General features: G+C 37.4%; 1 protein-coding gene across 1 annotated transcript in view; it reads left to right on the forward strand.

Annotated features, from left to right (window-relative positions):
- LOC107593902 (low-density lipoprotein receptor-related protein 1-like) overlaps positions 1-23,949 on the forward strand; it is a 129,091-nt gene that overhangs the window by 89,137 nt on the left and 16,005 nt on the right. Inside the window, exons 30-68 of the mRNA XM_016283779.1 lie at positions 286-460; positions 1,613-1,707; positions 1,787-1,936; positions 2,201-2,344; positions 3,152-3,277; positions 3,368-3,499; positions 3,593-3,727; positions 3,809-3,938; positions 4,063-4,189; positions 4,877-5,028; positions 5,155-5,279; positions 5,449-5,823; positions 9,756-9,945; positions 10,352-10,556; positions 10,755-10,944; positions 11,602-11,727; positions 11,827-11,955; positions 12,061-12,180; positions 12,327-12,440; positions 14,072-14,221; positions 14,334-14,456; positions 15,117-15,233; positions 15,904-16,032; positions 16,221-16,346; positions 16,466-16,606; positions 17,124-17,311; positions 17,435-17,618; positions 17,808-17,893; positions 18,013-18,132; positions 18,236-18,423; positions 18,884-19,089; positions 20,176-20,364; positions 20,460-20,608; positions 21,172-21,265; positions 21,354-21,470; positions 21,557-21,676; positions 21,795-21,917; positions 22,361-22,486; positions 22,610-22,726. Coding sequence (XP_016139265.1) covers positions 286-460; positions 1,613-1,707; positions 1,787-1,936; positions 2,201-2,344; positions 3,152-3,277; positions 3,368-3,499; positions 3,593-3,727; positions 3,809-3,938; positions 4,063-4,189; positions 4,877-5,028; positions 5,155-5,279; positions 5,449-5,823; positions 9,756-9,945; positions 10,352-10,556; positions 10,755-10,944; positions 11,602-11,727; positions 11,827-11,955; positions 12,061-12,180; positions 12,327-12,440; positions 14,072-14,221; positions 14,334-14,456; positions 15,117-15,233; positions 15,904-16,032; positions 16,221-16,346; positions 16,466-16,606; positions 17,124-17,311; positions 17,435-17,618; positions 17,808-17,893; positions 18,013-18,132; positions 18,236-18,423; positions 18,884-19,089; positions 20,176-20,364; positions 20,460-20,608; positions 21,172-21,265; positions 21,354-21,470; positions 21,557-21,676; positions 21,795-21,917; positions 22,361-22,486; positions 22,610-22,726 — 5,733 coding nt within the window. The remainder of the gene's footprint in view (positions 1-285; positions 461-1,612; positions 1,708-1,786; positions 1,937-2,200; positions 2,345-3,151; positions 3,278-3,367; positions 3,500-3,592; positions 3,728-3,808; positions 3,939-4,062; positions 4,190-4,876; positions 5,029-5,154; positions 5,280-5,448; positions 5,824-9,755; positions 9,946-10,351; positions 10,557-10,754; positions 10,945-11,601; positions 11,728-11,826; positions 11,956-12,060; positions 12,181-12,326; positions 12,441-14,071; positions 14,222-14,333; positions 14,457-15,116; positions 15,234-15,903; positions 16,033-16,220; positions 16,347-16,465; positions 16,607-17,123; positions 17,312-17,434; positions 17,619-17,807; positions 17,894-18,012; positions 18,133-18,235; positions 18,424-18,883; positions 19,090-20,175; positions 20,365-20,459; positions 20,609-21,171; positions 21,266-21,353; positions 21,471-21,556; positions 21,677-21,794; positions 21,918-22,360; positions 22,487-22,609; positions 22,727-23,949) is intronic.

Here is a 23,949-nt window from a genome sequence, read left to right on the forward strand (position 1 = left end):
TATATATATATATATATATATATTCAAATAGAAAACAGTTGTTTTAAAATGTAAAATTTCACACCATTACTCTTTTACTGTTCTTATAGATTCTTAAATATTCTTGCCGACCCCAGATTTGTGAAATATATCTTTCTTTAAAGTAAATGCCACTTTTTGGAGGAAAGAAGGCAAGACAAATACACATTTATTTTTGCTATGTTGCTCTATTTTCAGCCTGTGTGATCAGTTTGCAATTCTAATCATGATAAAAATGTTGTCTTCCTTTATTTTATTTTTTGCTAGACCTCCCTAATGCTCAGGGTCTAGCTGTAGACTGGGTCTCCAGAAACCTCTTCTGGACCAGCTATGATACGAATAAGAAGCAGATCAATGTTGCACGGCTAGACGGGTCCTTCAAGAATGCTGTAATCCATGAACTGGACAAGCCTCACTGTTTGGTGTTACATCCTATCCTGGGGTTAGTACAAGTACTCACACATGCACTGTTGCTAGTTCAGGCTTAGCATTAGTGCCTTTCTGTCATTTTAGTCTCTTTAGCCTCTTTCGCTCTCAGCTTGTTTGGTAGGCCACATTTGGAGAAGAGCAGATGCCGTGCCAGTATGTTTCTGGCAAAGATTGTAAAGGGTGTAGATGAGAAATGTAGACGTTGCTCATTAGTGTGAGCTATAGGTTGGACAATATGACTGCCCTCATGTTGCACTTCTCAGTCTGTTGTTGTTGTGTGGCCAGTGTGAACCAGATGTGTTTGTTGTAGTGCCAGTGTGCTAGTTTCTAGACGCGCCAGTTTCTAGTAAAAATAGCAAGCTTGTGCATGCAGAAAATATAAGTAATTCAGCTGACATTCATTTGTGTTTTTCCCTCTACAATGTTTTTGATAAATTAGTGTTTATTTCCTATCTCACTGGCAGTACATCACAGTGTTTTCCAGGCATTCTGTAGACTGAGATATGAAGACACTTTCCTGGCTTTATTTATATATACAGTATATTTTTTAAAACCAAACCAAAATAAAGCAATACAATGCGTCTCTATGTCCAAAATCTTGAATAACAGAACCTCAACAAACTTTAACAACATGGTGCTCTTTGCAAATAAAAAAGTATTGGTAACTAAAACGAATAAAATAATTTTTGGTAGTGGAAATAAAGCTGAAATAAAATATTAATATTTGATTTAAAACTTAAATGAAACTTAGAAAGTGAAATAAATGTTTATGTACTAAATTAACTAAAACTGAAATAAATTAAAGCTATATAGAAATATAAAAAACTAATAAACAAACAAATTATTAAAACTTAAAATGAAAACTGAAAATATAAAAATTAAAGCTAATTAAAAATATTAAAAGTTAAAATGTAAATGAATATAAGTTAAAGCTATATAGAAATATAAAAAACTAATAAGGATGACTAAAGCACATACAATTATTTAAAAAATAAATAAAATTTAAATTAAAACTGAAATTATAAAAATAAAAGCTAATTCAAAATACAAATAAATACTATAATAGTTTCTAAATAATACTAAAGCAACACTGTTGCAAATAATTTGCAGTGATCTATTTGGCTGATATCTACTTTGTCAAATTTTCTTTACAATTTGCTTACAGAAAGCTCTACTGGCTTGATGGGGACAACATCAGTATGGCCAACATGGACGGCACCAACCACACATTACTGTTCACCAATCAGAAAGGCCCAGTGGGTAAGTGACTTGTGTAACTTTTGTTTGCCTAAAGGTACAAGAAGGCCTTTTTTTATACGTTGACTTCTTCCCATGGCAGGCCTGTCCATAGACTATTACATGGAGCAGATGTACTGGATCAGCTCAGGGAACAGCACCATTAACCGCTGTAAGCTGGATGGTTCTGGACTGGAGATCATTGAGGGTGTGAAAGGAAAACTCACCAAAGCTACAGCCCTCGCCATCATGGGTGAGAGAGCAAAATCAACCTGTTTCTAAAACTTTGTAATGCAACTCACTGAACTGAAGTTTTTCTAGCTTAATTGTGACTTGTGAAGTATTTGTTAAGTATGAACAGTGCGAGTCAACAGCTCTTAACAGTTCATCCACATAACCAGGCGACAGTGCTTTCCGAAAACCACAATTGTGATGATGTGAACAATGTTCATAGAGTTCTATGCATTGATAACCCCATTTGAAATAACTAACTGACATTTTATGTTTTTTTGCATAGGAGACAAGTTGTGGTGGGCTGATCAGGGCACAGATCAGATCGGTACATGTGACAAGAGCGATGGAGGCAACTGGAAGGTTCTCCGAAATAACACGTCACCCATGATGCATATGAAGATCTACAATGAGACTGTGCATCAACTAGGTGTGTTTTCATATTTATATTGATTATGTAACCCTAAAAAATTTTTTTTTTGTATATTATTTATACTATATTACTATATTTGTTATTGTTACTTTCTGTCTGACCTAAGATTAAACAAATTAAAGCAAAAGCAAAAAAATATATTTTTAAAATAAAACTTTTAATTTGATAAAATGTTATGTTTAAATGTATTAATAATTTTTAAACTATTATTATTATTTGTGTAGTTGTTTTGTTGGTGTTACTTAATTTGCTAAATATTCCATTTAAAGAATATCCAATTAAATCTTAAAATAGATCACATAATCCAAAGAGGGATTTCTGGATTGTCAGCTGGCAAGACAGAATAAATATTGATGTAACTGAGGTTAATACATTTTAATTAATATTTTAAATTAAATTACATAATATAATTTATATTGATTATTTAACCCTAAATAGCTTATGAAACTTTGACCCTGTAAATGCATTTAGAGGTAAAAATGAGGAATTCTTATTTTTACTTTTTTTTCCCCTTTACTTTTTTAAAGGAAAATTAATTAAACTATATTTTACAACAACTATTATTATTATTTACTTTACTAAATATCCCAAAAATATCCAATTAAATGTGAAAACAGTGCACATAATCAGGGGGATTCCTGGGCTGTCAGATAACAAGACCGATTACATATTAATATTATAATAGGTCTTAATACATTAAGATTAATGCTTAAAATGAATACAAACTATAAATAATTTTTAAAAAATCATGCAAACTATGAATCAAATATAATACCATTTGGATGTGTTTGATATCTACTGTAGGTACCAACCTCTGCAGTAAGAACAATGGCGACTGCTCTCAGCTTTGCTTGCCAACTTCACCAACTACAAGAGCCTGCATGTGTACGGCTGGATATAGTCTGAGGACTGGCCAGCAGTCCTGTGAAGGCAAGATCTCATGTAAACATCACTAATGTACACCATTTGCTTTCACATGACCACATTTTAACACTGTGTTTATTGCACTTTTATGTGAAGGCATGGGCTCGTTTTTGCTCTACTCTGTGCACGAGGGCATCCGTGGCATTCCTCTGGACCCATCAGATAAATCTGATGCCCTGGTACCTGTGTCGGGCACCTCTCTTGCTGTGGGCATTGACTTCCATGCTGGTGAGTATGCAGATATCTTTGTGTACAAAGATTTAGTTTGAAAATTGCTCTGAATGCAACTAACTTGTATTTTGTGCTTCTTTTGCCCTGTAGAGAATGACACCATCTACTGGGTTGACATGGGCCTTAGTACTATTAGCCGAGCCAAGAGAGACCAGACCTGGAGGGAGGATATAGTGACCAATGGCATTGGACGTGTGGAAGGCATCACCGTGGACTGGATTGCAGGTGTGCAAATGTGCAAACACACAATTAAAAACACATTGTATATTAGTGTGTCTAACAAATTGTGTTGTTTTGTATAAATAGGCAACATCTATTGGACTGATCAAGGCTTTGATGTGATTGAGGTGGCCAGACTCAACGGCTCCTTCCGCTATGTGGTCATCTCTCAGGGTCTGGACAAACCACGTGCCATTACTGTACATCCACAGAAAGGGTGAGGGAATGTGTCCGTATGTTTAGTGAAGATGGGAGTGTGTGCCTATGAACATGAAAATATTGTGTATTTGCTCTTTTTCGTGTTAAAAAATGATCCTAGACTCAAGTATTTGTGTGTTCAGGTATCTGTTCTGGACGGAGTGGGGTCAGTATCCACGTATTGAAAGATCTCGTCTGGACGGTTCTGAGAGAGTAGTTCTTGTCAATGTCAGCATCAGCTGGCCAAATGGCATCTCCATCGATTACCAGGTTTGTACATAAACACACTGTGCCTCTTTTGTAGAACAAGTTTATTGTTGGTTCTGGTACCAGATTTGATTGCTAATAAACTTTTAGAAGATGATGATTATTATTATTATCATTATACACCTCTCTGTTCAGAAGTTTGGGGTCAGTAAAACATTTTTTTGTAAGAAATTTTATTTTATTTTATTTATTAATTTTAGAAAATAAAGCCATTATAATTCAACAAAATATATATTTTTTAACGTTGGTCTATTCATCAAAAAATACTCAAAAAAATCTATCATGGTTTCCACAAAAATATTAAGCAACTGTTTTCAACATGGATAATAAGAAGAAATGTTTCTTGAGCACCAAATCAGCATATTAGAATGATTTCTGAAGGATCGTGTGAAACTGAAGACTGGAGTAATGATGCTGAAAATTCAGCTTTGATCACAGGAATAAGTTACATTTGAAAATATATTGATGTAAACAGTTACTTTAAATCATAATAATGTTTCAAAATGTTACTTTTTCAAAAACATAAAATAAAATTAAATCTTAACAACCCCATAATTTTGGATGGTAGTGTTTATTTAATTTAATTTTTATTTTAATAAAAAAATAAAAAAATAAAAGACAAATGTATCCTAGCAGTGAAACCACAAGAGTATGGCAAGTGCTGTATCACTAATGTTGTATAATGTGTAGGAGGGCCTGCTATATTGGTGTGATGCTCGTACAGACAAAATTGAGCGCATAAATCTGGAGACTGGAGAAAACCGTGAGCTGGTGCTGTCTAATAACAACATGGACATGTTTGCTGTTTCTGTATTTGAGGACTACATCTACTGGAGTGACAGGTGTGAACTCATTATTTCTTTACTATTAACTATAATTACCTTTTTTAGCTGACCTGTTCTCAAAGATTTTATATTGCAGTGGACTTTACAGGTAATGAGCTTTTTATCTTCTTCTATTTCCAATAGGACACATGCAAATGGCTCCATCAAGAGAGGAAACAAGGACAATGCAACAGATATGGTGTATCTGAGAACAGGCATTGGCGTACAGCTTAAAGACATTAAAGTCTTCAACCGTGCAAGACAGCAAGGTGTGTATCTTCCTAAAAAAAGCATTCTAAAGAACTTCTTATTACTATGTGGCAGGGGTTTTCAATCATGAGCACCCCTCCATGCAGGCTCTCAGACTACCAAGAGACCCCAGTATATAAAAAGCTGGATTGGGAACTGTTCATTTTTATATCTTAATATCGTTTGCAGGTACCAACATCTGTAAAGTGAACAATGGTGGTTGTGAACAGCTGTGTCTGTACAGTGGTAACGGCAATCGTACCTGTGCCTGCGCACACGGTATGCTGGCAGAGAACGGCCGCAGCTGCAGGGATTATGATGGTTACCTCCTCTACTCAGAGCGCACGATACTAAAGAGCATTCACCTGTCGGATGAAACAAACCTCAATGCTCCCATTAAACCTTTCGAAGACCCAGAGCACATGAAGAACGTCATCGCCCTTACCTTTGACTACAGGGGTGGCGGTGGAAAGGGAGCCAACCGGATCTTCTACAGCGACATTCACTTTGGTAACATACAGCAGATCAGCGATGACGGCTCTGACCGCAAGACCATAGTGGAGAGTAAGTGCCCGACATTTCTCATTCTTTTTTCTTTTTTTTATTGCTCTGTATTGTGCAAACCAACTGGATGAGGCTAACAGCAATACTAACAGTGAAAAATGGTAATGATACCTTTAGTTTCATTGATCAAAAGTGACAGTAAAGACTTTTACATTATTGCAAAAAAAATCTCTCTCTAATAAATGCTGTTCTTTTGAAGGATGAAAAGTGGAGGTTGAAAATGTTTATCAGCTCCTACAATAGCATGAAGTAGTAAGAACACAAATTAAGTAACATAAAGGCCTGTGGTGCAGTGCAAGCATTGAAAAAGCATTGACCCTCTATTCAAAGTTTGTTGCTGTTGTTGTAGACAGTTTCTTCCTGATATGCCATATGATGAATCAGTAAAAAAAGTAAACATGCATGCATTCAGCAGTGGTTTAAAATATATAAAAACACTAGCATGGACATTTCAGGTCAACTAAAGTACATTGCTTAACAATATACAGTTTCACATAATGATCCATTATTACATAATATCATCGAAGTGTTCCCAGGTAATTCAGGCTCTATATTTGGCAGAACAAATCAATGCACTTCAAACGTATGTCTAATATTTATTGTCTTTATCTCAGCACATCATTAGTCACATTACTGATTTTGCATTTTACAGCCGAAGCACATTAAATCTTCATGGTTGGGGAGGTGTGTCCAGCTCCACAGGGTTAAAGGGCTGCACTATGGTTCTTCCTGGACACATTATGCACCCGCAACTTTTGCAGCACACCCGTCCCAATGACAACAACTCTCGACGAAATTTGTTTGACATGAAAGCATAGAGCAGAGGACTGGCTACAACTGAGGAGCTCGCTAGCAGCCGGGAGATGATGGCGAATTGAGATGATGTGCGTGTGTTTTGCTATTATTGGTGCTGATGAGCAAAAACATGAGGATGTAGGATGGCAACCAGCAGATGGTGACGACTAACACCAACAGGATCGACGTGTTGGTCACCTGGTTCTGGTAGCGCTCCAGCTGCGGCGCAGTACCTTGCAGTCACGTCCTTCGAAGGAAGCCATAGAGTTTGGTGTACATGACGACGATGATGATCAGAGGCAAAGCAAGGCCGGACAGGAACAGAATGGTACTGTAGACTAACTGGCTGAGGTCTGATAGGAATGCAAAGCAGTGGATGGGTGCAGTTCTCAATTGGCGAAAAGTGAACTGAGGTGAGCGCTGCCGACACCCACAGGAGAATCACAGTAACCCGCAATCGGAAGGCGATGTGTCCAAGTGGGGTACACCACAATGAGGTAGCGTGTTACCGCTAATGCAGCTAGAGTGAAAACGCTTGCAGAGTTATAGGCCACTCCCAGGAAACTGATGACTTTGCATAGGATACTGCTAAAAGGCCAGTAGCCCAGTGCTATAGTGGCAGTGTGAAAAGGCAGGCAATCGAGCAGGAGTAGATCCGAAGCACTTAAGCCTAAAAGTAGCGTATCTGTCCCTTGAAGAGACTGGAGTCCATTTTTCCTCCTCTGTCTGGTCAGGACATAGATAACCAGTGAATGTCCCACCAGCCCGATCACTTTGACTATTGCGTCCAGAGTGGGAGCTAAAACCCGTGTTAGTTCTCAGCTCAGACTCGCACAATCATGGCTAATATTCATATTGTCCCCGTGCTGATCGTCTTGATATACACTGAAGAGTAATTAACTAAATTGTAGAATGACACATGTTCAACCTCAAGTTATCTGCTTCAGGCTAATAATTAGCCCTTTTGAGAGTTAATAACTTCCTCACATGGCAAAGCATCATTGGGGTGTTTACTCCAAGAGATAAAAGCAGTCTCCGCCAGGGTGGTTGTTCGTGTTTAGCATTAGCATTTAGCAGTATGGCCTCCTAGGAAGTTGAGAATTCATGGTAACTGGTATATAAAGGACATTTCAAAATATTAATTAAAATATTTAATTATTATAAAGTTTGTCTCACACAGAATGTGTCCGAAAGCTGATGCAGCTGGGTCACTGCCCAGTCAGTTATCATTAGAGATTCATACTTTCACATTTAAAGGGATAGTTCACCCAAAAATGAAAAGTCTCTTAATTACTCACCCTCATGTCGTTCCAAACCCGTAAGACCTTTCTACATCTTCGGAACACAAATTAAGATATTTTTTGATTAAATCTGAGAGCTTTCTGACCCTGCATAGACCGCAAGGGATCTACCACGTTCAAGGCCCAGAAACATAGTAAGGACATCGTTAAAATAGTCTATGTGACATTAGTTGTTCAACTGTAATGCTATGAAGGTATGAGAATACTTTTTGTGTGCAAAGTGAACTATCCCTTTAATAATATAGAACAAATTCAAGCGAGCTTTAGCAGTAACCAATCAAATATCCTGTGACTACAATGCTAAATTTTAGTATAAAAGAATAAATAGTCAGTACAGTATTTAAAATAATGTAATATAATATAATAGAGGCAAGTAGAATTTATATTATATTATATTTTAAATTAATATATTTTATAATTTATATATTTTAAATCTTAAATTAATTTGATTTCAGTTAGTTGTCAAGACCACATTTCTAATTTTCATTTAAAATTTTCATCTAAAATCAGCAATTTAATTAACAGTTTGTTTTAATTAACAGAAATTATTTAAATGAACAGAAAAGTATTTTTATTAGATTTAGTTCTTAACAAGGCAGTCAATTCCAGTATCATCATAATTTGTATTTCATAATTTGTAATGTCCTCTCACATGTGATAACTATTAAACTTCATCTCTTATTTGAAATTATGGAAGGTGCTTACCTTGTGGCTATCCATGATTGCTGTTTGCTTGTATTGATTGAGTGAAACCAGGCAACCCTGCAAAACGTGATTTCCTGCATCTGTCAGTGACTGCTACATTACGAACAGTCGATTCCACTTGAATCTAAGTGCCCAATGCAACTTTCTTCTTATGATCAATTATATGACTCTTCAGATTAATTCCAATTTCTTTAGCTTGGCTATTCCAGGACTGCTGCAAGGAAAGCAAGACGACTCTCCTCGGGCTGTCCTAATGTGAGATTTCTCTCGTAGAGGTGCACCATAATGATCCTCCTGACCTCCAAGTTCAAAGTACAGTGAATGGTTGTTCAGGTATCATCATTTAATTCATCGATTGTCAGGTTTACTGACCTTTTCTCAGAACATCATCGTTTCTGTGATGATGATGTCTCACCTGTTAGTTACTTAGAAGGTGGTGGCTGTTACGTCAGCATCTTGTTATTCTTCCTTCGGTTTTAAGACTGATGTGTTTTACAGGATCATTATTGTTTTTTTAGCAGAAGTAAACGGCTTGGTTGAGTGTCCTTCCCCTTTTATGGTGGAGTAATCGCTGTCGTAAAGCAGTCATTGATGTGATGCAGATAGATGCAGCGAAGGCCCTCATGGGCTCATAAATTGTGGAGGCGACTATTATTCAGTGTGACTTTGCCTCATTGAGACTCTTTCGATGGCTCTGACTGAAGCACATTGCTCCACATTGCTTCTCACCCCATCGTTGTGTCTGAGACTCTTCCAGCAGTCCTCTCTTTGTGGAAGAACTAGTCACCGTGGTTAAAGAGATTCAGCGAGGGAAGGGTCTTGTATGCACAGGCACCCATCCATGAAATGACCGGATGACACTAAACCACTAAACACACACATGCACCAGCAACAACAGCTATCTCACAGCACGCTGAAGCCAACATGCACACATGTCATGGGATTAAACTGTTCACTGGGACAGGATGAGGATTTTTGAAAGAGATGTTTTAGACTTGCCCTATGAAGGTTATATGATATTAATCCTGTTTGAAGTGGCCATCCTTTCATAGAAACAAGCAGTCAAAGCAGGATTCTCTATATGCTTCCTTAGTGTAATACCATTTTTTCCCCTTCATTTCCTTTGAACAGATGTAGGGTCAATTGAAGGTTTGGCTTATCACCGGGGTTGGGACACACTTTACTGGACCAGCTACACCACCTCCACCATCACACGGCACACTGTGGACCAGAGTCGCACTGCAGCTTTTGACAGAGACACTGTGGTCACTATGTCTGGGGACGACCACCCCAGAGCCTTTGTTCTGGATGAATGCCAAGAGTATGAACGTTGATTATCAAATTTGCCATGATGCAGTGCTATGTTTTAATCATTCTGCTGGGCCTACAGTCCCAAGAGTTTGAATCAAATGCAGTATGAATTACTACCCTAACAAATACCAAAAACATTTTTGTTTTTACTGCCAAATTTATAAAGAAATTATTTAGAATTTTATTTAAAAACAGATATCACAAACCTTATTTTTAGCTTTGACTGCCAAAGTGATGTTCACATAGTAAATTATATTTATTTTTGTAATTTATTTTTTGCAATAATTTTATGTTTTTATTTATTTAATAATGTATAATTATTGAATACTTTGATAATATATTTATTTAATAATATAATATTACTTTGCCCTGTTGCCTACTAAAAAAAAAAAAAAATTGTGTGCTCTTTCCTTCAGCTTGATGTTCTGGACTAACTGGAATGAACAGGCTCCAAGTATCATGCGAGCGTCTCTTTCTGGAGCAAACATCCTGGTGATCATTGGCAGTAATATCCGCACCCCGAATGGCCTGGCCATCGACCACCGTGCTGAGAAAATCTACTTCTCCGATGCCACATTTGACAAGATTGAGCGCTGCGAGTATGATGGCAGCCGACGCTTTGTGAGTTCCTCTCTATTTATGTCTTATTTTTTATGTTTGTTCATGGGAAAGTGAGAGTTCTTGACTTTTACCTGGTAGATCATGACTCTAACAACACAAAGTTCATGATCTTGATTCTTAGCGAACACATGCTACTGACATTGTACACCTTGAAATTGTTTGCAAATGTGAACGAATGTAAATTGTACCTGTGGTCAGGTGGTCTTGAAGAATGAGCCAGTGCATCCTTTCGGTTTGGCTGTGTACGGTGACTATATCTTCTGGACAGACTGGGTGCGCAGAGCTGTGCTCAGAGCTAATAAATACGGCACAGATATGAAAGTCCTACGTGCCGACATTCCTCAACAGCCAATGGGCATCGTTGCTGTGGCCAAAGACACCAATAGCTGTAAGTTTTGTACTGAAGACTTGCTTATCCGTGTGTTATAAGAAATTAGTTATGTTTTAAATCTTTTTTCAGCATGGCAATATCAGAAATATATCTTGATCTACAGTATATATCTTATTTTTAGAAATATATCTTATTTGCACAACGTTATTATAGCTAAGTAAATCTTAATCCACAAAAATTGCATTACTTAAATGTTAACTAAAATAAAATACAAAAATAAAAACTTATTTCAGCTAGTTGACAAGACATCAATTCTCATTTTCATTTATTTATCCTGATGTACTAAAATAACTACAACTAAAACTGAAATAAAAATGACAAAAATACCAAAACTTTAACTGAAATTAAAATGACAACAGAAAACACAAAAATTAAATCTAATTCAAAATATTAACAAAAACTGTAATAGTATACTAAAATAACACAGCCCTGAAATGGCTTAAAAGAGTGATTGATTATTTGTTTATTTATTTATTCAACCTCATAGCGCCCATAATTGCAACCAAGAAGTCAATCAAATATTACTAAATAACAGTTGACAGTAATTAGGACAATCTTCGTATAAATGCACTGTTATAACGATACATAGTAAAAAATAGTAACATTTACTTAAAAATATCTTTAAGTAATTTTTAATAATGTCTGTGTCTGCAGGTGAGTTTTCTCTGTGTCTCACAAATAATGGAGGCTGTCAGGACCTGTGTCTGCTCACGTCAGAAGGACGAGTCAACTGCAGCTGCCGTGGAGAACGCAAACTACTGGGAGACAACACCTGTGTTGGTGAGAGAGCTAGTGTCTAAAAGCCCGCTCTGAATATGCTCCATTAATTTCCTCTAAAAAGTACAGCTTAATATGAAAGCATATCTCTCTGTCTCCCAGCGGAGAACACAACCTGTAACAGCGTGGATGAGTTTGAGTGTGGAAACGGCGACTGTATCGACTACAGACTGACTTGTGACAGTCTCGGCCACTGCAAGGATAAGTCTGATGAGAAGCAGTCCTACTGCGGTAAGCATGACACTGCTTTGTAGTTTTCAGAAGCATTTCCTAATCTGTACCCTGTTTAGAATCTGCTTGATATTTGAAGTGTTACATTTTAACTCTTGTTTGCAGCGAACCGTATGTGTAAGAAGGGCTACCGGCGCTGCATTAACGGACGCTGTATCAAACACAGCTACTGGTGTGACGGCACTGATGACTGTGGAGACGGTTCAGATGAGCTGCCGTGCAACAGTAAGTAGGGTGTGATTGTCTGAAAGGAATTGAGAGATTAAGGGAAAGGAGAAATACAAACCTGAAATATATTTTTTTGCGTGGTTGGAAAAAAAAAAAGTGCAGCCGTAATAGTTCCTCACTGTCACCATCTCTGTTTACTTCAGTGACTCTGTGCAGCGCTGCTGAGTTCCAGTGCAAAGACGGTTCCTGCATCAATAACTCTAGTCGCTGTAATCAGGTGGTGGACTGTGAGGACGCCAGTGATGAGATCAACTGCAGTAAGTATTAACCTAAAAATATCTGGTCTGGGAACCAAACCAAAAGGTTGTAGGTTCAAACTCCATTAGATTCAAAGCTGTCTCTCAGATGTAGCTTGTCATGAGCTCTCTAGTATTTAATGATGACAGTGATGATCTGGGGTTTTTATATTAAATTAAAATAATCTTTTTCATTTTAAATAATTGTATAATTAATTACTAACCTACAAGACTAAAAAAATAAAAAATAGCACTCTGTGCTTTCATCATAGCCAGTGTCGGAAACTACCTTTTTTTATTAAGTGGAAATATTTGCTCACTGGAACTGGTATTATTCAGGGGCATTTTTAATAATAATAATAACAATAATAATAATAAAAACTACTATTAGTAGCATTTTATTATATTATTATGTGTTTATGTATTATATTTTTTATTGTATATATTATAACATTTTCTTATTATATATTTATTTTTAAAGGGGTGGTTCAGTGGTTGTTTTCTAGGCTTGATTGTGTTTATGGGGTGCAGTCTAACATGTGTTAATGCTTCGTTTAAAAAAAAAAAAACGCATTATTTTTCACATAATTTGCCTATATTCCACACCGCTCTGTCCCTTCTCTGAGAAATGCGCTGATCAATTTCCTTCTTTTATGAAGCCCCTCCCTCAGAAATAGGCAATGGGCTCTGATTGGTTAGCTAGCCCAGTGTGTTGTGATTGGCTAAACTGTCTCTAGTGCGCTTCTTAACGTCCCGCCCTTCACCTCAGCGGCATGTGCTCCGGTTGTATTGTAAACAAAGGCATCGTTAATATTGCTTATTATATCGCTTAACAGTTCATTGCTGGAGCTGAGCTCAATGAGAGAGAGAGAGAGAGAGAGAGAAAGAGATGCAGAGTGTGTACAGAGCAGGGCGATGCGAGGAACAGTATTAAGAACCGCTGATTTTGAATCTTGTGAATCCATTAGAATCGTTAGAAGACAGAGTTCATATAATTCATATATGAATAGATTTTTGCGTGCACCTCTAGTTTTCTCTTCCTCTAAAGCAGCGCAGCATGGCCTCGCCCCCTTTGCTGCATTTTCCCGAGGGCAGGGTTTATCTGGGTTTATTATGTCACAAACCCGGGAAGTAACTTCTTGTAGTCCTTACCAGCCGTTTTTGTAGACATTAAAGTCCCAGAAATTTAAAAGAAGATATCTCCGTTTGCATTGAACTTTCAGCTTCGTAACTTTGCAGATATTGTTTATGCTCAAACAGCAACATTACACACTAACTAACGTTAAAAAAGTGAAATCGCAATGAACCACCCCTTTAATAACAATTTTTTCCACAATGTTGTGCATGTGTTAATATCTTTTTAATACATAGTGTGATGTTATTTATATATGTTGGTGTTTTGGTGTTGAAACGCTGAAAAATTGGTGAGAACCAGTGGGACTATGTTCGCAAACGTACATAAACCAACAATTAAAAAAATAGCACTCTACTGATTCATCTCTCGTGTAGACAAAATGACCCATGCCTACACAATTCAGCAGGTTCCTTTTGAGTTTCATTCTAAAGCAAAATCTATGCTAGGTGTAACTTTGGGGACACATAATTACATATTCTCTGGAACAGATATAATCTTTAGGTACATTCTCTTTCAGGCCCCACTGACTGCTCCAGTTACTATCTGCTTGGAGTGAAGGGCGTGACCTTCGCGAGGTGTGAGTTCACTACACTCTGCTATGCCCCCTCCTGGCGCTGTGATGGCTCCAATGACTGTGGAGACTTCTCAGATGAAAGAAATTGTCCAGGTCAGACTCTACACACATCAGCATGCACTAAACACATCCCCTCATTCTCCCAGCAAATAAAATATGTCTGACATTACATAATGAAATTTACCTTTCACTTTCTTTCCCACAGAGAAAATTAAGCATAATTGTCCGGTGAACTTCTTTGCGTGTCCGAGCGGCCGCTGTATTCCCATGAGCTGGACCTGTGACAAAGAGAACGACTGTGAGAATGGAGCAGATGAGTCTCACTGTGGTTAGTGAATGTCTCGTGTTTAATTTACATTTTTCTGTTCTCACTTTTTTTAAGGTTAGATTTTATGCCATATCTGTTTTAATTTTGTCTTAACTTGGTGTACTTATTGTTCTGATGATGCAAAAAACAATTGTATTGTGTTCTTTTTCATTAAACCCAGTGACAGCAATTAATCTTTTTATACAAGGAAATATTTGCCCCCTGGAATTTTCAGGGCCATTTTTGCCTTCATGAACACACTTTTTTCCATAGTGTTGTTAATAATAATAATAATAATGCTTACATTTTTATTAACATCCCTGGAATTAATTTTCAGGGACATTTTTTCTTCATGTAAATATTTCTTTAATAGTAATAATAATAATTTATTTTTTATTTATTTCAAATTATTATTATTTAATACCTTAATACGTAGTCATGCAAAATGTCCATGTTTATTATAAAAATTAGAAAAGTAGTAAAAATTTACTACTACAACAGATTAGAATGCAATAGAATTCATTATATCACTACCTCTATAAAACAGAGGTATTTTAAGGATCTGGGGCATTTTTGACAAGTCTGGTTAATTTCTGACCCTGACGACAGCTACACCTGATAATTAAGTTTTATCATATTTAGATTCATTGACAATGAGTTTGTTTATTCTTGCTTTCTCAGATAAGTTATGTGCATCAAATCAGTTTGAGTGTGAGAACCATCGCTGTATCTCCAAATCCTGGCTGTGTGACGGCGCTGATGACTGTGGAGATGGTACTGATGAGGACAGCAAATGCAGTGAGTCACATTATAACTTACATCAACAAACAGAGCTCTGACCTCTGCAAGTGAACCCATATTTAATGCGCTCTGGGTCATACTTTTACCTTTGTTCATGGTTTTTGAGGATGTCATGCAATCTGTCCATGTTGGCATCTGTTTAATTTGGCGAGTTACCAACGGAAGAATTTGCGCCACTGTTGAGTTTGTTTGGACACCACATTTGACGTCAACAAAACGATATAAGTGTTTTTTGCCTCTTTTAAAGACTTTTTAGCTGATCTCACTATGCATGCTTATATGGTTTGTTGCATTTTATTATTTGCATTAAGCATTGTTTTTATCCTCATATCTGTGACCTTGTAATTTCAAAACAGCTGAAAACTATGCTATTTAAAGGGATTGTTCACCCAATTACTCACCCTCAAGTTGTTCCAAACCTGTATGAGTTTTTTTTTTCTTCTGTTGAGCACAAATGAAGAGATTTTGAAGAATGTTGGTATCCAAGCAGTTGATGGTAGCCATTGACTTCCATGTATACTATGGAACTCAGTGGCTACCATCAACTGTTTGGTTGCCAACATTCAATTTTTGTCTTTATATTAACCATAATGAATTTCAATTTCAATCTAGTTAAGGTTGGATGATGGAATGTATAAGTAACCCTGAGTTTATGTGTCTCTTTCAGAGACAAAGACTTGCAGTCCAGAGGCCTTCCAGTGTCCTGGCTCTCACATGTGTATTTCTCAGCGCTGGAAGTGTGACGGGGATAAGGACTGTCCTGATGGAGCAGATGAGGGCATTAAGGCTGGTTGTGGTGAGTTGCAAGAGGAATTGATTATTTTGTGCCATGAAACTCTACCTATATTGTTCTAGTCGCAAAATCCTTGGAAGAAACTACTGCAAATTTAATGTTTTTTGTGCCTAGTTTCTTGATATTTATTTAATCACTCTCTTTATTTCTTACTATTTATTTCTATTTTTCTCTTTATTCATTCTCTCAAGTGTTCAATAAGACCTGCGATGACTCAGATGAGTTTCAATGTCAGAATTATCAGTGTATTCCCAAAAACTTCATGTGTGATCATGACATTGACTGCCGAGATGGCTCTGATGAATCGCCAGAGTGTGGTAAGCATGTGGTGTCCATTTTAGTGCGTCTTATAGTGTTCTTTTTTATTATTAGTCACCCAGACCAACGCAGTGAATCATATAGTGAGTCAGATGTTGTGTTCCCTTTCATAATGTAGAATATCCCACGTGCGGGCCGAATGATTTCCGCTGTGCTAATGGCCAGTGCCTGAAGCAGAAGAACTGGGCGTGTGATGGAGAGTTTGACTGTAGAGACCAATCAGATGAAGCTCCCAAAAACCCACTTTGCACAGACTCAGGTGAGTACAGTAACCTTGAAGGGCAAGGTGAAAAAAAAACTCTTCTAAAGGTTGTTACCACATTATTATTATTTCTTCTGGTTGTTACAAAAAAAAAAAAGTAATATATTTTTTGTAATTTAAAGTAATTAAAAAAATTATTTGTGGAAGTGTGCCAGGTGTGTAATGTAGTGTGTTAAAGGAGCTTCACTGCTTCATTAGAGGAACAACTTCCTGTGGCAGTATTAGTTCTGGATCGCTGACTGGTTTGGATTGACTTTATAAATATTTGGTTATTGATGGCCTCTTACATCAATGATTGGACTTTTTAAAATCTATTACACTAAGTTGAAGTTCCTTTGTGTTCCATGTAAATGCAAAAATTATGGTACATAAATATGGTATTTTTCTCTACTTCTGTATTTGTCAGAATGTCATAATATTACCAAATAATGTCCATTACAGTCAGATTCGTCACTGATATTCTTTGGACCCAGAACAAAAATGTTATAGGTTGTTGTTTTGTTTTTATCCATAGAGAGGCGCTGTAATGACACTGCCTTCCTGTGCACCAATGGCAAGTGTATGAACGAGACATTGCTGTGTGACGGTCAGAATGACTGTGGCGATGGCTCTGACGAGAATAACTGCTTCATAAATGAATGTATCAACAATAAGCTGAGCGGCTGCTCACAGCTCTGTGAAGATCTCAAGATCGGCTTCAAGGTTTGTATATATATATATATATATATATATATATATCCTTATTTACATGTCATACTTATGCAAGTTAATTAGTTGGACATATAACAGTGAATATTTGACATGCCCCTTACCCGGCCCCTGCAGTGCCGGTGTCGTCCAGGTTTCCGTCTGAAGCAAGATGGAAAGACGTGTGTGGATGTGGACGAGTGCACCACCACGTACCCCTGCGCTCAGCGCTGCATCAACACGCACGGTAGCTTCCACTGCCTCTGTGTCGATGGCTTTGTGCCACGTCCCGACGACCCCACCAGCTGCAAATCCACATCTGGTGAGCCCTCACCCCTTGTTCTGTTATGTTCTAGGTTTATTACCTATGGGAGTGTGTTTCTTTCTCAGAGTAAAAAGTATACAATACAGAATGTAATAAAAAACTGGCATTGCTAGTTAAAATGTTTAAAGTTGTTTAGTAATTTCTTTTTCAAAGTCTGCTTTACTATGAGCGTTGCTTACATTTCAGATGAGGAACCTTTCCTAATCTTTGCTAACCGCTACTATCTGCGAAAACTCAACTTGGATGGATCTAACTACACTTTGATTAAACAGGTGAGGTGGCTGTTAGCCTAAAAGGCCAACGATATCATTTGTAGGCTATTGTAATTTTCTAATGTTGCTAATTGTCAAACTGTTACTATTTTGTGTGTTGATTTTGTATGTGTTAACAGGGGCTCAATAACGCAGTGGCTCTGGACTATCATTACGCGGAGCAGATGATCTACTGGACTGACGTGACTACACAAGGCAGCATGATCCGTCGCATGAACATCAACGGCAGTAACGTGCAGGTCTGTGTAGTTCTTTAAGATGATTCTACCACTGACATAATTCATTACCTATGTCTTCTTGTTCTGATTGGCTGGTGGACATGTTTGATTGGCTGTTGGATAGGTGCTGCACAGAACCTCTTTAAGTAACCCTGATGGTCTGGCTGTGGACTGGGTTGGGGGAAACTTGTACTGGTGTGATAAGGGCAGAGACACAATTGAGGTGTCCAAGCTGAATGGAGCTTACAGAAGTGTACTGGTCAACAGCGGCTTGCGAGAGCCCAGAGCCATGGCTGTGGATGTGAGGAATGGGTGAGAGTCTAAACTCAGTTCCCTAACAGTTCCTGATCTTACATCATGTATTATATAAGTTTATTTTCTAGGGCTGTGAGTCTATTAAAATTGTGATCAAATTACATGATATCCTGAGTAACTAATCAAATAAATTGAAATGAATTGCATATCAGTATTTTCCTAGAAAATCCTTCAAAATAAGATAATTTATTGAGTCAGATGAGTGAATAATAATTGAAATTGCACTGCAAATTTAGCATTTTTTACAAAAAATATAGATAATTTAAGTTAAATAATTTAAAGAAAATATATAATTAATTGTAAATAAATTAATGTTCTAAATGTAAATAAAATAGTATTAGTATTTTCTCTTAATGGATCTATGTAAATATGTTGTTGCTGTTGTTGTTTTTTAAATAATGAATTAACACTTGACACATTATGAGCTTGTTTGACTTTGGTGGTTTATTATTTCCAGGTATCTGTATTGGTCAGACTGGGGTGACGTGCCACATATTGGCCGCATCGGCATGGATGGCACAGATCGCCACATCATCATTCAAGATAAGATCACATGGCCTAACGGCTTGACGCTAGATTTTATTAATGACCGCATTTACTGGGCAGACGCTCGTGAAGACTACATTGCTTTTGCCAGCCTGGATGGATCCAACAGACACATTGGTAAGTGCTAACACACACACACACACACACACACATACTCACACGCACACACACACACACACACACACACACACACACACACACACACACACACACACACACACACACACTACACACACACACACACACACACACACACACACACACACACACACACACACACATACTGCTTATGAGGACATTTTTCTTCAGGCAATTAGTTTAGACAAAAAGTGACCCAGCCTTCATGTCGCCAGTAGATGACATCATAGACGCTCCATATATATATTACAGTCGATCTGTTGTTTTTGAGACTGGTATGTGCTAAAGACAGGCAGTGAGGAGGAGGTTTATTTCCATATGAATTCCTCATATTCAGAAAGCTTACGCAAGAACATGCTAGCTCTGTCCCAGATTGAAAGGGTTCGACTTTGAAACCATACAATTTATTTGTGCTGCTAAAGTCAGGAGATGCCAGGAAATCAATATTATCCTATAAACATAATGTAGTTTGATTCACACAAACTTCTACCACCATCAAGCAAGTAGACATGTTTTTTGGCCATTTGTAATTATCAAAAATGCCAAATATTGGCAAATAGCAAGTTTGAAAAACACACAAAAAAAATAGTTTCCACTGTTTTTTTAAAAAACGTTCTTTAATTATGTATTTCTATACATATATATATGTATATAATTTTTTTTTTTTTTTTAAGATAATATTTAGACTTTACAATTAAATAAATGTATCTAAACAAAACTTAGAAGCGTTGGCAATTAACTGAAAGAAAATGTTTAATTTGAAGTACTGAAGTAATAAAATTAATACTTTTCTTGTCCTGAAAATAGCTTTCGATGCTGAAAGTTTTAAAATCAGTTATTAAAATATTGGTCAATATGTTTGGTCTGTCACTTGTTCTTCATCTGTATGAAGTTCTTTTCTGCTATGCAATCAAGGCCATGATGATGGGAACAATTATATTAACCAATGATACTATAAATGTTATGATCCATTCAAATCTGAAGGATAAAATCAAGTTTCACCCTTATTTCAATATTCTGTTTGTTGCTTTATTAAATGTGAGTCTTGTGTTCTTTTCCCCATAGTGCTGAATCATGACATCCCTCACATCTTTGCCATGACTCTGTTTGAGGAGTACATCTACTGGACCGACTGGGAGACCAAGTCCATTAACAGAGCTCACAAAACCCTGGGCACCAACAATACCGTGTTGATTAGCACCCTGCACAGACCCATGGACTTACACATCTATCATCCTTCCAGACAACTTGAGGGTGAGAAGATACACACGTGCTGTTAATGGAAATGTTCCTGCAGTGTTTGATGTGGTTTCTAAGTGTTTTCCCCTCTGGTGCTCTTGTGACTGCAGAGTCAGGTCACCCGTGTCAGGTGGATAATGGTGGCTGCAGTAACCTGTGTTTGCTCTCACCTGGAGGAGGCTACAAATGTGCCTGTCCCACCAACTTCTATCTGGCTGCTGATGGAAAACAGTGCCTGTCCAACTGTACTGCCAGCCAGGTGTGTGTGTTAGTTTGACATAAATAAGTAAACCTTTCCCCCAAAATTCAGAATGCCTCTGCACATTTTACTTGCAATATTCATTATTCTCAATGATGGTTCTTATTAGAGTCTCATTAAAAAGGTACTGAAAGTGCTAACACATTAACTACAAAAGTATTATGAGATTTATCACAAGTATTTCAACATAATGTCAGTGAAACAAAAAACTATTTAAAATATATGTTTGTTAATTTCAAATAAAACTGAAAAATAAACATTAAATGGAAAAAATAACTTAATAAAATAATTTATTTTGAAGTACTATTATTACTAATATTATTTATTTGTATTTATAAATATTTATAATATTATAATATAAATCTAGAAAATTTCTTTTTGCATTTTGCTAATAAGAAGTAGAGTTGAATTGAAATGAAAATGTCACCATGCAAAAAAAATTCTTAATTGTCAAAGTTTTTTTTTTTGGAGTTAAATATGACCTGGACATGTTTTTGTCAGAAATGGCACTCGGCTGATTGTCTGTGTTTCTCTGCTTCTCTTTTGTTTCTTTCTGACTGTAGTTTGTTTGCAAGAATGATAAGTGCATTCCCTTCTGGTGGAAGTGTGATACTGAGGATGACTGTGGAGATCGCTCAGATGAACCTGCCGATTGCCGTGAGTATCAGGGCTTTAACTTTGAGTGACACCATGGACATCCTCAAACATATATAACATACTCATACTCTCTGTTCTTGGGTTTTAGCTGAGTTTAAATGCAGGCCAGGCCAGTTCCAGTGCGGCACAGGTCTCTGCACCAACCCGGCTTACATCTGTGATGGAGACAACGACTGCCAGGACAACTCCGATGAAGCCAACTGTGGTATGATGTCTAATCAATTGTGTAGAACTGAAATAATCATCTTTAGGACATTTGCTTAAAGATTACTCATTTTTATCCTTGTTCAGACATCCATGTTTGCCTGCCCAGTCAGTTTAAGTGCTCACATCCTAGTCGCTGTATCCATGGAATCTTGCATTGTAATGGTCAGAACAACTGCGGCCAGGGAGAAGATGAGAAGGACTGTCGTAAGTCTAGTCCTATATCTCCCATTAATTGAAAAATTGAATGTTTTTATGTCTACACTATGCATGAGGCTGTTTTCTGATGAGCTGATTGGCTGAATGTCATTATGATGTCTTGTAGCTGAGGTGACCTGTGCTCCTAACCAGTTCCAGTGTGCCATCACCAAACGCTGCATACCACGAGTCTGGGTGTGTGATAGAGACTACGACTGCGTGGATGAATCCGACGAACCGGCCAACTGCAGTAAGAAAATAAAAACCAACAACACGTGACTTCTAAAGCCATTTTTTTATTCATTTGGTGACAAATATTGATATTACCAGTGTACTATTTTGACTGCTTTAATTAGACTGCTTGTTTTTTTTAATCAGCAGACAAACTGCTGTACTGCTGTAAATGTCGTCGTAGGATTTTATTCAGAAATTTCTCAAAATTATATATTTAATGTAGTGTTTTTATCTCAAGTTCACTTTCTTTATGTATATAAATGATTTATCCTGTTTGTCTCTCACTTATATGTATCTGCTTATAATATGTCTGTTAATAGTTTATTTACCTGTTTTTAACTGATTTTTTGTTATTCCTACAAAAATAGCCTTCGATGATAATATTGCATATAATAATCAAATAAATAAAATGAATGATTGACTGACAGTCCTAATTAAAGCTGTTTGTGTTTTCTACAGCTCAGATGAAGTGTGGTGTGGACGAGTTCCACTGTAAGGACTCAGGCCGCTGTATCCCGTCCCGTTGGACATGTGACGGAGAGGACGATTGTGGAGATGGCTCAGATGAGCCCAAAGAGGAATGCGGTATGACAGCCTTAATTTTCTGCATTTAAAAATGTTGATTTCTTATGAAAGTGTATACATGTTTTATATGTTTGTTTTTATTTCGATATAAGTGATTGATTTATTTTTTTTATCTTGAGGTAGATGAGAGAACATGTGAGCCGTACCAATTCCGCTGTAAGAACAACCGCTGCGTGCCTGGCCGCTGGCAGTGTGACTATGACAATGACTGTGGCGATAACTCCGATGAGGAGAAGTGCGGTATGTATCTTTACTGACAGGGACCTTAAGTGTTCCTGCTTCCCCTTTGCACACCTGACATTGCATGTATGCTGACAGCCAGTTATAGGACTGAGTCTAGTGGTTTATTATTATTTGTGACCATCACATGTGTCTGGGAGGTGTTGTGGGTATTTTGTCCTATGTCATGGCTCACTCACGTTGCTCACTGATGCATCTCACTTCATGTGTCTCTATGCTTCATTTCACACTGACCCATTGGCTTGACTCAGAGGTAGGTCTCTGCTCCCTCCAAACCACCTATTCCTTTCCTTCTCCTCTCTTCTCGTCTCCCCATGATTCCATTTGTGTTTGTGACGGAAGTGAAAATTGCAGCTTCTGCCCCCTAGGGGAGAAATGGTAGAGTAATGGTAGATTTTCCTCCTCGAAACTGAACAGTGAAACTTCTAGCAGTGAACATTTCTGTTTATAAGCTCAGATCTTGAAACTTGAATAAAGTTTGATTTGGGTTTGTATTGTCTTTACTGTGGTTTTGTTGTCTTAAAAATCTCAGCCTGAAATGCACACACACCATTTTTGTTTTATCCAGCTGTATTTACTCAGTGCAACTTACAACATCCAATGAAAGATATAACACCAATATGTCAGGAAAAAAACAAAAACAGAATCACTGAGTTGGAAAAAAGATCACCCCACTACTAAAAATGACTTTTAAACTCAATCAGGTGTAGCTAATCACCTTCTTTCAACTTGTGATCAGCTGTGGTCATTTTGATTAGCTCAGCATGAAAAGAGCTTTCCTGGAGCAAGACACTGTCAGGTGATCTCCGGGATAAAGTTGTGGACAGGCACAAGTCAGGAGATGGATACAAAAAAAAGGCTTTATCCATGCTTAGAAGCACAGTGAAATCTATCATTAAGAAGTGGATGATATTTGGTACAACACAGACCCTCCCTGGATCAGGACGTCACTCCAATCTGAATGAAAGAGCCAGGAGGAAACTGGTCAGAGAAGCTACCAAGAGACCTACAGCAACTCTTGAAGCAGTATACCAAATGATTTGTCTGGCGGAAATCCAATACAGCTCACCATCCAAATAACAGCATTCCTCCAGTAAAGCATGGAGGTGGTGATATCCTGTTATGGGGTGTTTCTCTGCAGCAGGGACTGGAGCACTTGTCAGGATTGAAGGAAAAAAGGATGGGGCAAAATACCATCAAATTTTTGAGGAAAATCTGCTGCC

This window comes from Sinocyclocheilus grahami, unplaced genomic scaffold (assembly GCF_001515645.1).
Source record: "Sinocyclocheilus grahami isolate Dianchi unplaced genomic scaffold, SAMN03320097.WGS_v1.1 scaffold177.1, whole genome shotgun sequence".
In the NCBI taxonomy this organism is placed as follows: domain Eukaryota; kingdom Metazoa; phylum Chordata; class Actinopteri; order Cypriniformes; family Cyprinidae; genus Sinocyclocheilus; species Sinocyclocheilus grahami.